At 36.5% G+C, this 17,776-nt stretch overlaps 1 protein-coding gene and 1 long non-coding RNA gene across 2 annotated transcripts in view; one reads left to right on the top strand and one right to left on the bottom strand.

Annotated features, from left to right (window-relative positions):
- LRP6 (low density lipoprotein receptor-related protein 6) overlaps positions 1–17,776 on the bottom strand; it is a 134,965-nt gene that overhangs the window by 36,763 nt on the left and 80,426 nt on the right. The window contains exons 8-13 of the mRNA XM_014540204.1: positions 10,216–10,432; positions 9,135–9,424; positions 7,287–7,513; positions 4,975–5,159; positions 3,779–4,105; positions 339–541 (exon numbers count right to left, since the gene is read on the bottom strand). Coding sequence (XP_014395690.1) covers positions 339–541; positions 3,779–4,105; positions 4,975–5,159; positions 7,287–7,513; positions 9,135–9,424; positions 10,216–10,432 — 1,449 coding nt within the window. The remainder of the gene's footprint in view (positions 1–338; positions 542–3,778; positions 4,106–4,974; positions 5,160–7,286; positions 7,514–9,134; positions 9,425–10,215; positions 10,433–17,776) is intronic.
- Positions 16,036–17,776, top strand: part of LOC106726199 — a 20,455-nt gene continuing 18,714 nt past the window's right edge. Inside the window, exon 1 of the long non-coding RNA XR_001362218.1 lies at positions 16,036–16,045. This is a non-coding gene — a long non-coding RNA (uncharacterized LOC106726199). The remainder of the gene's footprint in view (positions 16,046–17,776) is intronic.

Raw genomic sequence — 17,776 nt, 5'->3', positions numbered from 1 at the left:
AGCAAGCAAGCCTCCCTGTTCGCTTCAGTGCATGGCTGCCGGCCGCCATCTTGGCTGGCAGTTAATTTGCATATTGCCCTGATTAGCCAATGGGAAGGGTAGCGGATGTACGGCTAATTACCATGTTTCTCTTTTATTAGATAGGATTGTATATTCAAAGATCATTAGAAGGGGGAAAAGCTGCTCAGTCCAGAATTTGTTTCACACGTGTGCGCGCACACACACACTCACACAAACACACACGCACGTGCAGAGTCAATAAAAATAAAATAAGATGATTGGCTAGTCCAATTACTAGATGGAAAAAAAAATGGTTTTTGTACTGAGCCTTGAATTACCTGGCTTCCATCTTCTTGTGCTTTTCGGATCATGTTTTGTCGTGAATCAATCCAATACAGTTGTTTGTCCAGTGGGTCATAGTCAATGGCCCGGACGTTCCGAAGGCTGTGGATAGGAAGGATGATGTCGGGACTCTGCTGTTCATCAATTACCATGCGGTTGATGGCGCTCTTCTGACTGAAGAGCAGGAAAGTAGTTGGAGCTTCAAGAAAGAAAAGAGCAAATCTGAAACACAGACTAAGTCCTGTATCACTTAAAGATTTGATCAGCCTGTAGCTATATCTCAAACAAAACACACATAAATGTTGAAGAGGTAAGACTGAGGACAAAATCCTTTGGTATCTCCCCAGAAACCCTCTTCAAAGTGACTCTAATCAGCATTCTTGTTCCCAAACCAGTTATAATTTACTCAATGACATAGCCACCTAGCCATTTTTTTCCTATTTTGTCCACAGTGGAATCATAAGAGACTTGAGTTCAGTGAAGCATTTGACAAAGATATAAAAGTCCACACTTGACTTAGAAGATTTAGAACATATTCCAATGTTCCCTGTTGCGCTCTCCATTATCTGGAGTCCATCACATATTGATTTAACAACTTTTAACAATTTTAGTAGAACCTGTGTCTTAAATAGTAAGAACACAAGCTGCAACAGAGTAGCTCACAAGTCTCGCATCCTTTTTAATTTAAAGAATTGTGTTTTGGCGGTACTACTTTCTTGTAAAGCAAGAAAAAAAAAGCTCTAAATTGTAAATTTCCAACACAATAAGCATCACCTATACTAAGACATACATTGAGACTTAGAAGAAAGACCCCATAATTTTAGTTGCCAACTTTTCCTGACTGGGAAACAATATCAAATATATACTTGGCTCCTAGTATATTTTACTGAGTACTATTTCTTTTGAATCAAGTTTTAGCCTTCAATAAGATTCTACAATTAGGTGTTCTAGAAATGTGAATTAAGACAAAGCCAAACATGGCTCCAAATAAATGCTTGTTTCAAAAAGTCTAAAGTTAACATTAGCAATTATAATTAACTGGCTTAATATTTCTAAAAGAAAGCTGACGTTTTCACTTACAAGTCTTTCAGTGCTTAAAGTAACAAAGAATATGCAATTTTGTAAACCTAAATCCATACTAATTTATGCAACCTCTAACCACCTCATCTCCTGGGGAATAGTGCTTTAAAAATTATCCTCTCAGGCTGTCTGAGTTTTACATTCCCACAATGAAAAGAGCCAACATGCAGAAGTTGAAGGATGAGGTGTAAGCAGAAGGGAGCTTTTTAGTTCTCTGTTGAAGGCACAAGTGTTCACCTGTAGTTTAAAGGGAGGCATTGCTCTTGTTTGAAGACAGCGTAATCTACAAGGCCCAGCTCACCACGTCTGACTGTGCCATTTGTGCACTGTGCCCAAGGCATGGAGTTGGGACTGAAGTCCAATCCATACTTCACCATCCAAGCCATGCAGTGGCACAGCTCCATCTGCCCAGAGGAAACACCTTTCCCCAATTTGCACAAAGTTGCCATAAAAGCCAGCCACTTTAGTACTGAACAAGGGATTACACAATTTGGTTTCCTGTTTCCTCTGACCTAATCTACTTATTCATTCTGTTCCAACAACACTGGCCTCCTAGGTGTTCCTCTAACATGTCAAACATGTTCTCCCCTTGGTCCTTTGCATTTGCTGCCCCTTTTTTGTTTGATAGGTTTTACCCCAGATATCCACATAGCTCATTTCCTCATCTCCTTCAGGTCATGACATAATGTCACTTTTTCAGTAGTGACTTCTCTAATCACCCTATTTAACTTTGCAATCCTCCTCTCCATCCTTTCTCCATATTTTTCAAAAACATGTATCTCCATCTAACCCATGATAAAGATTACTTAATTGGTTCGTTATCTGTCCAACCTCATCTCTCTTCTCTGAGCTCTGGGATCTTCTCCCAACTTATTTCGTTTTTCTACTGCAATACCCCATAGAAATATCAATATAAACCTGCCTAAAATTAATTTTATTTCCTTCTGAAAACTAACTTTCCTCTTCATATTTCCTCATCTACTATCTACTTAACTGATCAAACCATGAATCAAATAATCACTGTTACCTCCCTTTACTTCTCCCCCACATACAACCCATTAACAAGGTCTATTCATTCTAGTTTCAAAATACACCTTAATTCCATCAGCTTCTCTCCATCTCCACTGCCACCACCCCAGTCCAAGTCTTCCAGCATTACCACACTAGTCTAAATAACTTTTCTCTCACTTTTTTCCCACCTTAAATCCATTCTCTACAGCAATCAATCATGTTATACCTTATTCAATTTTCACAGCAACCCAACAAAGTAGTTACTATTATTCCCATTTTACAAATGACAAAAATTAAGGTTTAAAAATTTATGTGACTTGCTTTAGTAAAACACAAAACTAATGTGGCAGAGACTCCGAATCATTCAACTATAAACTTATGCTCCTTTTCAGGACTGAAGCCTTGTGTCAGAAGAGACCAAATCCTTTCCTATGTTATGTCTTGTACTTCCAGGCACAGAATAAAGTAATTTCGATAATTACATACAATATCCTATGCAGTTTGTACCGTCTACCCTAGTGAATCATATCCTACTTCTCTCCCATGAATCTACTCTTTCTGATCTAATTCTCTACTTCTTTATCCTATCTACCTATTTGTTCTTGTCTATCCACTGATATGGGTTTCCATGAATACTTGAATTATAAACTAGTTTTCTTTAAGTCAACCTGTATTGTTAAACACTATGTTTTGTTGTTGTTCGCAGTGTGTGTGTATGTGTATTTAATATGCACTACCTTATTTCATTTACAATCAGGAGATGATATAGCCAAAATAAATAAATAAATAAAAGTTGGAGTTAAGTAGCAACCACCCACTATGTTCAGAGCATGTGCTCTAGTCTCCCAGCTATGTTCTGCTGTTTCATACTGACTAAATTTACTCATATGCATTTTCTACCTGGCCTTTTATACTCAAATTTTTTTATCTTTAGCCTATTCTATGAACTTCAAAGGACAAAGTGATTGTATTTTGGAGATCCTCTTGTTGTACTATTTGTACTGCTCTTCTCTTTCTTTGTAATGAATAAATATGAATTAATTATGTATAGCAAATATGTATGACTGTCTCAATGAAGCTATGCAAATTCTACACTAAATATTTAATGCTCAAGGGTAAAAGATTTTTCTACAACATCTATTATCCCATAATATCAACTAGCTATCATCAAATAAGTAATAACAAAAACATGCATTTTTCCATCTCTAGTCCTTCCCTTTTATTAAACAAATCAATAGCTCTGGACTTCTGCAACTTTTTACTCTAGAAAGAACATGAACCGCAGTGTTTTCAAAGTCCTTTTTTCCCCTCTATTTCTAGTTTGCTTTGGAGAAATGCAGCTTACCACTACAAGTCCTGTTGTCAGCATTAAGAGAGTAGTGGGCAGGACATCCACAAACAAAACCTCCCACTGGCACAGCCAAGCAGAGGTGGGAGCAGTGCCCATTGCTGGAAGCACACTCATTCCAGCCTGCCTGCCGAGAGGAGTGAAAGACGAGGATGTCCATCACATAATCCAAATGGCCCTGTATGATGGTGCGGTTTTGGCCACTAGTTTTGTTGGCACGCTCAATGCTGCGTCGGCTCCAGTCCGTCCAGTAGATGTAATCTTGGTACTGAGTTAAGCCAAAAGGATGAGGCAAGTCATCTGCTATAACTTCACGGTTGAGTCCTATTTTCAGAAAGGCAGTAGAAAAGGGAAAAGCAGAGGGATGAATTTTCTAAGAATATGAGTCTCATTGCCCCATCCTCCAAATTTTAACATTAAAACCAACATTTGTTAGCAATTTAAAATAGAACAATTCATTTAAAAGCAATTCTAAAACCAGACCAGTCCTCTGAAATCAATCCATCTGCAGTCTGACCCCATGCCTCAAACTTATATTCTTGCTATAAATCACTGAGTTTGTTTAAACTCTTGTAAATGGTCTATTTTGATTGTGGTCTTATTTTCTCTCCAAAAGGGCCCATAATTCAATTTTTCTTCTTCATTCAATAATAAGATGGAAATGCATATACTGTATTTTACTGGTACAAAAAGTCACTTCAGGAATATCTAGGGGTTATAAATTCCATTATAAGAACAATAATTAAATTTCCACAAAATAAAGAGATATGAATCCAGGTATCTAGCCCACTGTTGTAATAATAAATAGAATAGCCGAAACCGGTTTGGCTCAGTGGATAGAGCGTCGGCCTGCAGACTGAGGGGTCCCGGGTTCGATTCCGGTCGGGGGCATGTACCTGGGTTGCGGGCACATCCCCGGTGGGAGATGTGCAGGAGGCAGCTGATCGATGTTTCTAACTCTCTATCTCTCTCCCTTCCTCTCTGTAAAAAATCAATAAAATATATTTTAAAAAAATAAATAAATAATAAATAAATAAATAAATAGAATACAATGCTAGCCAGAAGAAGAATCTAGACATTCATGTGAAATTTTATTAACAGACCATAACCAATGGTAATAGCAACCTTTCTGATTTTTGCATAGAAAGAACAATCTACTACTATCGGTTTGAACAGAAAGAAGCAGAACTTACCCAGCATATTTGAAGATTCTATTAAGTTGGTGTCCAGGTCTGTCCAGTAGAGCCTCCTTTTAGCATAATCAATAGTTAGGCCATTTGCACGCCCCACATTTGGAACTAGTGTAGTACGTTCACTTCCATCCATGGCAGCTCTGTCTATCTTAGGTTTTCCACCCCATTCAGTCCAATACATAAACCTAAATTCAAAATAATGGATATTTATAATTTCACTTTTGATTACTTGGGAGAAAGAGCTACATTGATGCATAGTTAACTAAATAATTTTAAAGAAAAATATACATTAAATCAAGGAAATTGGTAAAACAAAATCATTGCTATAATTTTTCAATTATTTTGGCACCCTCAGCTAAGTATTTTTTTCTTATATCCTAAAAAGGAAATGAGTCAGCTTTCCTTAGTTTTTCCAATGAATCTGTTCCATCCAAAACCTAGGAATTGGAAACAAACCAGTGATTTCCTTATTGCAACACTTGTATTTATAAAACTAATATTCAAGAAGATAAGAAGAATTAAAGCTCTGGTCTCCAAATCTGGTTCACTTCTAAACAATATATCTTTATGTATTTCTGAATACAACTAATTTGAGTTTTTAAATTTTTAAACTTACTTTTCGACTTCTATAATCTCTCCCCGAAAACAAGATGCAGAAGTATATAAAAAATACAAATTAATAGCTTTAAACTGAAGTCAAAAAAGAATGGAACATACTGTGTGTGTAAGATCAATGAATCACTCCTTAATATGTCATCTGGCATTGAACACTGGAACTATAATCCTTATGAAATTTTAGAATATGCTTTTGCTTTTATTTTACTTTTTCAAGTTTTTCATATTAACCTTACAGCAGCTCCACAGTACTATATGGGCTTTTTCTTATGAGGAGGCCAAAGCACTGAAAGAAATGTGAACAATTTGTCCAATGTCCTCAAGCCAGTCACATGACAGAGCTAGAACTATACCCAATTCTTTAGCCAAATGCCCTTTCAACTAAAACTAGTAAGGTGTTAGTTTCGAAACACTCTGAATACTGGGACTAGAAAAGCACTCCACATGCCAACTCTCATCACATACCTGAGCATACCTGAGGACAGACATGTACTCAGGAGCCTGTCAGCTGATGGCTGACTTGGTAGCAATGCTTTTCTGAAAAGTTGGTCTTGGGCTTTGTTTGCATCTGTACTTGTCTACTCACAGGCACGTGCACACCACAAGAGCCAGAGAGAAACAACTGTGAGAGAAATTTCACAGTTGCCAGCAGCCACATAAACTAGAGTTCTTAGTCCCAACTACTAAATTTATCTGTCTGGTAACTGAAGCTATTAAAGTAAAAGATCACCATAATCCAACCACAACATGTCAGCACAGAGAAACTGTCTTTGGTATGGCTAACTAGCTCATCATGGAATTAATGTGATTCAGGGAAACTATTTTTAATTGTAGATATGGTAAAATATTCTTGTATGTTCACATTAACTTCTGCTTTTAAAAGTAAAATTACTCTTCAAATTTTATATCTCTTAGCTGCTGGCTTTTTAAATTTTTCTAAATCATGCAGGATCATCTACTCTTGGAAAGCATCACTTTATAAATAAATAGTGGCTCAACAATCCACAAAACCAGTTAACTGTTTAATAACAAAGTTTCTTCAAGCTTATAAATAATGATCAAAATAGTCCTCTTGAATGAATATTCTAAAATGGAGCTTTTTTAAATGCAGTCATTTCTTTGCACATAACATTTATTTCAGAGAATTTACTTTAATAGGTTTGGAATCTGGTATAACTTGGGAGGGGATGCAAGAAAATATAGACTTGATATCTTTATGAAGGCTGTTTATTTAGTATATAAATACAAGCAGTAATATTTAATTAATAATCCATTTCACTATTCATTCTTCATCGAATGTTCATAATGACGAAAGTAAAATTTAGCTAATAATTATTAATTCTAAATCAGTGAAATGTCAGCTAATGGTTTTAAAATAAGGCCTATCTATATAGTTTAGTCGTCAGATTCCTAATAAGAATTAAAACATCAAGAACATAACCCATGCCCTGGCCAGATGGCTCAGTTGGTTGGACATCATCCTGTGCACCAAAAAGGTTGTAGGTTCAACCCCCAGGTCACATCATTACCTCTCTCTGTCTCTCTCTGTCTCTTCCTCTCTCACACTCCTTACCTCCCTCTCTCTCTAAAGTCAAAGGAAACATATTCTTGGGTGAGGATTAACAAAGAAGAATATAACTCATGTAGTAGGCCATGTACAATGTAGTTGCAAAGAATGCATACATAAAGCTGTTTACCCTTCAGCAGGGTCCAACGCAAGAGCTCTGGGACTGTCTAGGTCTTTCCACACCAAAACTTGTCGGTGCTGCCCATCCAACTTTGATGCTTCAATTCGATTTGTTCCTGTGTCTGCCCAATACAAGTTCTTCCCAAGCCAGTCTACTGCCATGCCTTCTGGATAATCTAAGCCAAATTCCACCACATGTTCCAATGCACTGCCATTCATAAAGGCTCTGCTGATGGTCTGCAAAAATAAGATTAACAGCAAAGTCAAATGGCTTAAGTACAAAACACTTGGAAAAAGAATGTTTGATTTGGGTTTTGTTGGTTGGGAGGATCCAGAAGAGCCAGAGATACAGTTTCTTAATATATATTTCTTAATACAGTTTCTTAATACAGGAAACAAATTATATCAAGTTCTAATAAATGCAAATGTGAACTCAAGTTTTATTGCCAATTCAGGGAGAAATTTTTGAGGTTCTTAAGGACCAAAAAGTTATTCTAGTAAGACAGTGGAATGACTTTTCTTTTAAAATTTATTAACCAAGTGAAAAAAATGTGACCAGAATGTTGTAAACTCTTCACTGGTAATCAACTTTTTAAAGGTGCTTGAAAGTATGCCATGTCACTGTGTCAATCTGATAAGATTTCAATAAACTTATACCTTATAAAACACATAATACTGCCCTGGTTGGGTAGTGCAGTTGGTTGGTTGGAGTACTGTCCCGTACACCAGAAGGACTTGGGTTTGATTCCTGGTAAGGACACATACCTAGGTTGTGGGTTCGATCCCCGATCAGGGTGCATACGGGAGGCAACCAATCGATGTTTCTCTCTCACATCGATGTTTCTTTTTTTCTCTTATTCTCCCTTCCCCTCTAAAAATCAATAAAAACCTATCCTCGGGTGAGGATTAAAATAATAATAAATAAATAAATAAATAAATAAACAAACTGCAGCTTTGAATTCCCTAAAATTTAAAACAATCTAAGTCAAACTATTAATAACAGCTGCCAGGCATTATCCTAAGTAGTTTATGTACATAAATTTTCTTAGTTAAACCTCACAATAGCCCTGCAAGATAGGGCTCGTCTCTATTTACAAGATGAGGAAACTTAGAAAATCACAGTAAAAGCCAAGATTTATATATTTATTTCACTTATTTACTCATTTAAGAGACTTTACAGAATATCATCAGAATCCTACTCTGTGTGTGGGGGGGGGCGAGGCGGGAGCAGGTGGAGAGAGGTCAATGTGGGGAAAAGGAGACAAGAAATACTTTCAATAATAAAAAATTTTTTTAAAAAAAGAATCTTACTCTGGCTCCAAAATGCCATGATTTTGCATGTTAGACAAAATTTTACTCAAATTATGTGAAACAAGCCCAAAACAATTTGGAAGAAAACATTATTCTCCAGATTTTCTGAGAACTCCTTTTTAACTCAGTATGCTTTTCAATGTTTATTCCAGGAAAAAGAAACTAAAGTTGTGCTATAACTCATAACTGGCATTTTCTACCTCAGGTTCCAAAATTTTGTTGAAAATAAATTAAGTCTCTATATGCCATTTATGTGAAACATGCAATTGCTTACTCTCTAAAAGTCACTCATTATCTTCAAAGGGAACATAGTAGAGCAAGATTATGTCTTACAGATTTAGATGCTTAAGCAACATATCTTCTATTAAAAGGCAGTAAATTAAATACTCAATGGGCCTTTCCCTTGGCTTCCTTTAAAAGTTTAAAGTTTTACTGAACTTTGCCTATTAAGCATTGAGGGAGATTGATCGATCACAGAATGAAGACTCAGAAATTCTATCAACTCTCCTTTTTAGTCCTGTTTTAACATTCCACTTCTTTTGCTAACCTTGAGTGATATATCAGTCCAGTAAATTCGGTTGTCTGTCACATCAAAATCCAAAGCAGAAGCTTCTTTGACACCAGTGAGTGGAATGGCCACATTATTATTGTTAGTTTCCAAAGAAATTCGCCTGATATCTGCTCTCCGAGAAAACAAAAGGAAAGCCTCTGGGACAATGCAGGTCTTCATGTCACTGATGAGTTCAAAGCCAATGGGACAGGCACAGCGAAGGCCCTGAGGTCTATAGAGGCAAAGATGGCTACATCCCCCATTTTCATCAGCACAGGGGTTGGAACCTAAAAGATAAATTAATTATAAAAGGGCACAGAAGGACACACACATTGACACAATCAACACATTGTTACTTTAAAATGACTGAGCTTTTGGTTCGCAGAGACTTATGATTATATCTGCTCCCAAATCTAGAGTTTTAATTCTAATCTCACCAACAAGCACTATGAGCACAGACAGTGAATAAAAGGCCTAGTGCAGTGTTGCAAACTGTGGCCCCAGCTATTGGGTAGGCCAAGCCAGGAGAATCACTAGAGACCAGGAGTTCTTAGCTGTAGCATATTGAAGTACAGTATATGCTATGCCATTCAAGTGTCTGCACAAAGTTGGCATCAATGTGGTGACCTTCCAGGAGTGAGGGCCTGAGGAGGGGTGAACTGGCCAAGGTCGGAAATGGAGCAGTTCAAACAAAACTCACTTGCTAATCAATTGGGAATTAAAGTATTGCAAAATGCTTTCCTCTGTACCCACAGTAAGCTTACAATAATAAGCTACATTATTCATACAATAGGATTGAATTCTTTTGATGGTGTGTGTGTGTGTGTGTGTGTGTGTGTGTATGAGCACCCTTCAATTCAAACTATGTGACCAGAGTAGTAAGTCAACATTTAAAAAAACCTTTCCTGGTTAAAAAAAAAAAAAGGGGGGGGGGGGGAAGGGGCGGTTTAAGGTTTTACTGATTTCTATATTTCCTCAAAACATCAACAATTCACAATGCTGCTTTACAAACTGCTACCTATCTCCATCTTTATTCATTTCTGGCATCCACCTCTAAGAGAACTTGGGAATAACTTACCAATGATTCGATGAACATTTGTGGCCTTTAGGCCCATGAGGTCAGGGAGCTGATCTATGATGATTTCCCTCTCTGCACTCCGTTTGTGTACTCTTTCGATGCTCCGCCTCTGCCAGTCAGTCCAGTAAACATAGTCACCCAACAAAGTAAACCCAAAAATGTGAGGAATTTTGTCTTCCACTAGTACTCGTCTCCCAGTGCCATCAGTATTCATAACCTTCAAGTGAAGGGAAAAAGATGTATACTTATTCTTCAAATGTATGTAAAAATGACCAATATAACTTTCTGTTACATCAAAATCCAAGTGTCATCTTATTTATCCTTATTACAATGCTTTCACAAAATGACAAAATGCTGTTTAATGAGGGTGGTTTCAAATATTCAATATAAGCTCATATTTTATCTCTATTTCTCCAATCTCTTATTACCCTTCCTTCTAAAAAATTTGGCAATATTAGCTCTTCTGTTAAATGATTATGTAAAAATTAAAAATACTATATCATCACTTTAAGTTTGCTTGTACCTTGTTTTCAAATTATAATGTACCTTCCCATACATTATCTTATTGCATACTAGAGGCCCAATGCATGAAATTCGTGCAAGAGTAGGCCTTCGCAGCCCCAGCTGCCCCACACGCCCCCCCCGGCCCCGCCCACTGGTTGTTCTGGAAGGTCGTTCCGGAAGGTCGTTCCGCCGTCCAGTTTAATTAGCATATTAGCTCTTTATTATATAGGATCTGTTTTAGAACATTTTATCCTGAGAATTTTGCCTTTTTTACATCTAAGGAAACATTCATATCAGTTCACACAACTTGAAAACAGAGCTGGAGCTGAAGTATTTTTTAGGACTCCACTTAGTATATTTTTTATTTCATTGTTTTTACTTAAAATTAACATTATTAAATACACTCTGATACTTTCATAAATATCAGCAATTTCCCTAGAAGTAATCAAGGTGTTCTGTCTCTGATATTGCAGCAGCAGCTTCTTTCTACAAGATAGAATAAGTCTTCTAAAGCACCAACTTGCAAGTCCCTGAGATCATTTCTATTTAAAGTGATCTTATGCAAATTATCCTTCAGAAATGTTATAATGGTACTAAAAACATGTACATGTAATCAATATCTGCCCCCCAACCTGTCTACAAAAAATATCAGATACAATCTTATCTACAACGTATTAATTTTTTATCTATAAAATTAGTAAGAAATATTCCATGTAAGCAAATAATGTGATTGCCTAGATGGAATGACAACTAGATGTTCTTTATCTCTCCTCTCTAAAAATTTTAAAGCACCTGCTAACGTTCTAAGAACAGCCAAACCTTAGAAACAGATGAAGTACTTAAAAATTGAACAAAGCAAAACTGTGCTATATTTTCACTTGCAATTATCAATAAATATCTGATTTATATCTGATGAATGAGAAATTATATTAGTTGAATATTTATCTGTTCATATCAGATACAACAGAACTTATATTAAGCCAACTGTATAAATCTGTATTCATATAAATGTTTTTTTAAAGTCATTAAGCATAGCCCTGGCTGGGTGGCTCAGCTGGTTGGAGCATTGTTCCATACACTCTGGTGAGGGTACATGCCTAGGTTTCCGATTTGATCCCTGTGCTGGGGTGCATATGAGAGGCAACCAATTGATCTCTCTTTCTCTCTCTCTCCCTCTTTCTTCCCCTCCCTCCCTCCTTCTCTCTCCCTCCCTTCTTCCCCTCCCTCCCTAAAATTAGTAAAAGCACAACCTCTTGTGAGGATTAAAAAGAAAAGTCATAAATATAGTTAAAAAGAATTAAGTACTACTCTAATTCCTACATTAAATACTGTTTAAAGTTAATAATTTCTCTTTAATTTGAGACAAGAGCTTAAACTTTTTACATTTATATTTTCTTGCTATAAAGCATTCCTGGACATATTTTATGATGTCTATGTTATGATGTCAATTTGATTTTTAAGAGTAAAAGGACTAAGCAGAGAAAATGGATAGATAACTTTTTTACATATCTATCGAAAAGGTGAGCTCTAGAATAGCAGGAACCTTAATTCATCCATTTATGCACCTTCCACAACTATTAAAGGGCCTAGCAAAGAACTCAATAAATTTTTGTTAAATAATTTTTAAAAGAAGAGTGGTTTCCTAAGACACTCAAGAAACCTTCCTAAAAATGGAAACAAAAATTTCTATAACAGTTCTTATCATCAGATCCTACAGCTTAACCATTTGAATGAATGAAAGAAATTCTTGCTCAAATTATAAATCCATGTAAAAATGCATTTGACCGCCAACTTTTGGAGAAGGGATACATTCCTGGTCCCTTCTAATGGCAGTGCTCAGAGAAAGAATTTCTGGCCCCAATCTATTACTGCTTGGAAACTTTGACCAGGGTGCAAAATCTTTCCTTCATTAGACATATAATTTAGAAAATCTATTTTAGAAAAAGCTTATTTTCAAAACTCTATACTTTTGCCTCTTCATCCTAATATGGAAATCATCTCTTAACTCTAGTATCTTCCTCTACCTCGTTTACAAGAACTTTCTCCCAATACTACTTCCTTCCTTTCCAGGATCTTCAAGTTTTCCTTCTCCAGAAGGTCCTTCTTTTCTGCCTTTAACACAACACAATTTCTCCCATTTTATGAAGACTGTTTAAAAGGTGAATGATTCTGTGTTAACTGTCATATTCTTTGAATATGATCTCTAACAGCTATTTCTACCTCTTATCATTTATTCCCTTAACTCCCTACAAATCTCTTCCAATCTATGCTTCAGAATAAATAACTCTACTGAAAACAGTCAATGACTACTTCCTTGCTTTTCTCAGTTCCTGGGTTCTTTGTCTCTTTTTAACATTTGACAACCTTAACCACCCACTAAAACTCTACTCTTGACGATCATGGCACAATATGATCTTATTTCTCTTTCTATAACCAGGACTACTTTTTATGTCTTTATTTCCCTTGTTCCTCCTTCCTTTTTCAAATCTGGATGGATATTTCCCAAGATTTCTTGAGTTCTTCTTTGTCTGTAAACACCCTTAAAAAGGCCTAGCAAGTCTTATAGTTTCTGCTATTACCTCATGTAGAAAAACTACAAATATGTAAAGTTGCAGTCTAAGTCTCACCGGTTTCTCCTGCAAAATTCCCATCTCCCAGAAAATATACTGCTACCTCATCTAAATGCCACATACTTAACAGTGAACCTATGTTCTCCATTAGGAGTTCATCATTCTTATCAGAGAGCATCTAACACTGAGTGCTAAGTATTCCGTACCATAAAACTCTAAAACACTACTTTTTTACAAGTTTATGGTACATAAAACATATCTGATTTAATGTATTCCTAGTTTCATTCAGTATTATCTTAAATCAATTAATATGCATTATCTTTCATTTAATAAATTAATACTGCTTAATAAAATAATATTGCTTTACTGTACCCAAATATTGGCCTTCCAATTAAGATGCCTAATCCTGAATTAGATGCTTTATGCTGAACTTTTTAAAAATAAAAAGTAAATTTCTACTTCAAAAATATTACAGGACCAACCAACTCTTCTCTTTTAGCTACATCATCCTACAACATTTTTGTTAGTTCATTCTGATAAAAGAACAACTTAAACATAAGATTACTGATTAAGTATGAGTTTGGAGAATGAGCAAAAAATAAAATTGAAAATCACAGAGAGAAAAAGAACAAAAGCACAATCCCAAAAGATCTTTTTAGTTTACTTAACTAAGCATCTTCTATTTAGTAGTTACCGTTCATTCCTCTGCTCTAAAAAGAAACCTCTCATGATTAGCAAACGATATTCTGACAGAATCAGATAGATTTGGATTTCAAATATAAGCTCTAAACTCACTGGGTACCTTTACCCAGTTTCTCACATGTAAAACAGAATAGAATTAGTTAAAGATTCAAGAAATATAGCACAATACCAGATATGTACTAGATGCTCAGTAAATGCTGGTTCTTGCCTTTTAAAATTATTTTAGAGAAATGTTTTATTCAGTCCTTAAAAGTAAACAGCTATATTTAAATGGCTACATATAATTTATAAAATATAATGCTTCAAAACAAAAATTAATATCCTATATAATAAAAGCCTAATATGCTAAGTGTCCAGTCGTCTGGTCAGTCATTCAACCAATCAAAGTGTAATATGCTAATGATATGCTAAGGCCGCTCAACTGCTCGCTATGATGTGCACTGACCACCAGGGGGCAGACGCTCCAACTGGTAGGTTAGCTTGCTGCTGGGGTGCTGGGGTCTAGCCAATCCAGAGTGATACGGGTCGGACATGCCCTGGAGCCCTCCCAGAAGCCCTCCCCAGCTGGCCAACCTCCCGCATCCCTCCCCAGCCCCAGCAGGGTCCCTCGGCCTGGCCTGCGCCCTCTTGTAATCTGGGACCCCTCAGGGAATGTTGGAGAGCTGGTTTCGGCCCAATCCCAAATTCGTGCACTGGGCCTCTAGTATAAATATAAAAGAGTATGTGGAAATAAAAGACCAAAACACTGCACACTGTTAAACTGAAGAATGTAAGTAATACAGAGTTTTATATATTACAAGCCTCATGTTCGCTTCCAGCTGCCTGGCTGCCGGCTGCCATCTTGGCTGACAGTTAATTTGCATAAGGATATGCTGATTAGCCAATGGGAAGGGTAGCGGTCGTACGCTAATTACCATGTTTCTCTTTTATTAGTGTAGATGGCAACTAGTAGAAAACAACAGGCCCTTACTCCCATTTCTAACCCCCCATTTTTACGGTTTGCTTATGCAATAGCAACTAAAACAGTAAACAAAAAGAATAGTTGACAGTATCATCAGAGCATATGTTTGCTGCTCTACCAGACCCTCATTGCACTCCCCCACAAAAGCAAACAACATTAATAAACATATCTAATAAATTCAAATCACCATGAATGATATTATGATGAATGCTAAGAAATTTATAACAGGATTTCTTCTAGCTTAGGAATTACTATCTAGTTGTAGAGGTAAATTATATTTACATTAAAACATATATACATATACATATACATAAACCTTCTCTAGTCTATAGCTAATCAAGAGAAACTTCAGGAAGTAGTAGGAATTCAAATCCACCTTGAAGAATTCAAGGATTTTCCACAATAAGAGAAATAACACATGTCAAGACACAGAGTTAATGATGCTTTTTGCTTGACTGACTTTGAAAGAAACTCTTTGAGGCAGAAAGAATATAAAAGATACTTAAAGAAGACATCACCAGGCAGATACCAGCCTATGGTAGGTATAAAATTCCAGGATAAGGAGAGTTATAGAAAACAAGAAACTTCTGAAAGCACTTTCAGGAGAGTGACATAACAAAGCTGTATTGCAGGAAGACCTCATTTACTTCTGTCACTGTGTTCAGACTGTTTGTGCTAAAGATAAAGTATCTTAAATATAGAATTATGGTTAATAAAATATTTTCAATTCTGTGAGATGGTAAAAGAAGTCCAAAATCCTTTATCTAAGTCTTGGAGCCAGCAATATTTCAGAATTCAGCCCTTTTTTGTTTTAAGAAAGTTACCACAATGTGCATATATCCCCTCTTCCTGGGTTCAGGGCAGCAGTTCATTGTAAATATTTCTACAGAGGGAGATAAATAAAGGCTACAAATAGTCTTATATTGCTTCAGGTCAGGTTCTCCACAAACTGAATTAACAAAAATAATGTTTGGTTTTGAGAGGTTTTTGGATTTCAGAATTGCACATAACTGTAGATCAGAAATGCTTGGCTGATCTTCACTCCAGTCCCTTGACAAAACTGGGGTTTGGATCGGTGCTAATGCTATGCTAAGTGCAAGCAAGGGTCTCTGGGAAGAAGAAAAGAGCAAAGGACTTAGTAAGGTTTTTAGCAACATCTGGAAGAAAAACAACAAATGGTAATGAAGGTCTTAAGAAGATCTTCAGAATAGCACAATGGCCAAGAACTTAAATTCAACTCCCTAAATGCCATCACTTAAGGATTCTGTAGCTTTACCCACTTCAAGCATTAGTCCCTTCCAGCTATTCCTGTTCTTTCACTTTAAAAGCAAATTATAAAAGTCTTGGGGAGGGGGAGTGTTTAGGGAAAACCTAAATGAAACTCACAGGAAAGCTAGATATAGCACATCTATTTCAAATTAAAGAATGTAATTAAAATGTACTAAAGATTTTTTAAATGTAATTTTATAAGCACATTGTTTCCTTTAATTCCCTTTCTATTCTTGTCTGCTGTCCTTTTGTGTGTGTTTTTAATATATTTTCACTGATTTCAGAGAGGAAGGGGGAGGGGGAGAGAGAGAAACATCAATGATGACAGAGAATCACTGATCGGCTGCCTTCTGCACACCCCATACTGGGGATGGAGGCCGCAATCCAGGGAATGGAACTGGTGACCTACTGGTTCATAGGTTGATGCTCAACTCCTGAGCCATGCCGGCTGGGCATGTTTTTACAACAGGGTTGAGTCTAGAACAGTGCTGTCCAAGAGAAAAATAGTAATACAAGCCACAAATGTGAGTAGTGTGTGTAATTTTAAGTTTGGTGGTAGCCAGATTTTAAAACATTAAAAGGAATAGCTAAAATTAATTTTAATAATATACTTTATCAAATCCAACATATCCAAAATATATTCAGATTAGATCTCTGTCCCCTCTCACACCTGCCACTTTCAGGGTTGCCACAGGGTTGTCTTTCATTTGGTCTTTCCTTTCTCCTCAGCTATACTATACTTAATTCTAATATGGGTTAAAATTACTTTAAAAAAACACATAAACAATTTCTGATGAAAAAAAATAGCCCTAACCGGTTTCGCTCAGTGGATAGAGCGTCGGCCTGCGGACTCAAGGGTCCCAGGTTCGATTCCGGTCAAGGGCATGTACCTTTGTTGCGGGCACATACCCGGTAGGGAGTGTGCAGGAGGCAGCTGATCAATGTTTCTCTCTCATCAATGTTTCTAACTCTTTATCCCTCTCCATTCCTCTCTGTAAAAAATCAATAAAATATATTTTTTTAAAAATAAAACTCCACCTTTAAAAAAAATCTTTTATCAAATTTGCAAGTTTACATTTCAAAGCACTAGCTGAGGTTTATAAGAGCAAGGACAAAGGCCGGATTCTTTCATTTCTTTTAGGTTATCTAAAAATAGAAGTATTAAAACCATAGTTGTATCAGTAAGAGAAACCTTATCTGTCATCTCCTTGGTTCTCTCATTTAGAGCATTCTAGATTGATCATGTACTGATAATGGTTGAGGGTGGGTGGTTCATGACTCTTTACTCTGTTTTGCTATATGTCTGAAATTTTCCATAATAAAAAAAAAAGTAAAGATAAGGAGCACGTCCAAAGGAGGAGGGGTCAGCAAAGGAGGAAGAGGGGAAGGACTGTTATTAATAAATCCTATTACTTTTGATATGATGTGGAAAGCAATCTACACTAATAAAAGAGAAACATGGTAATTAGCGTACGACCGCTACCCTTCCCATTGGCTAATCAGCATATCCTTATGCAAATTAACTGTCAGCCAAGATGGCAGCCGGCAGCCATGC

This window comes from Myotis brandtii, unplaced genomic scaffold (genome assembly GCF_000412655.1).
Source record: "Myotis brandtii unplaced genomic scaffold, ASM41265v1 scaffold237, whole genome shotgun sequence".
In the NCBI taxonomy this organism is placed as follows: domain Eukaryota; kingdom Metazoa; phylum Chordata; class Mammalia; order Chiroptera; family Vespertilionidae; genus Myotis; species Myotis brandtii.
This window is presented reverse-complemented; position numbering and strand designations above follow the sequence as displayed.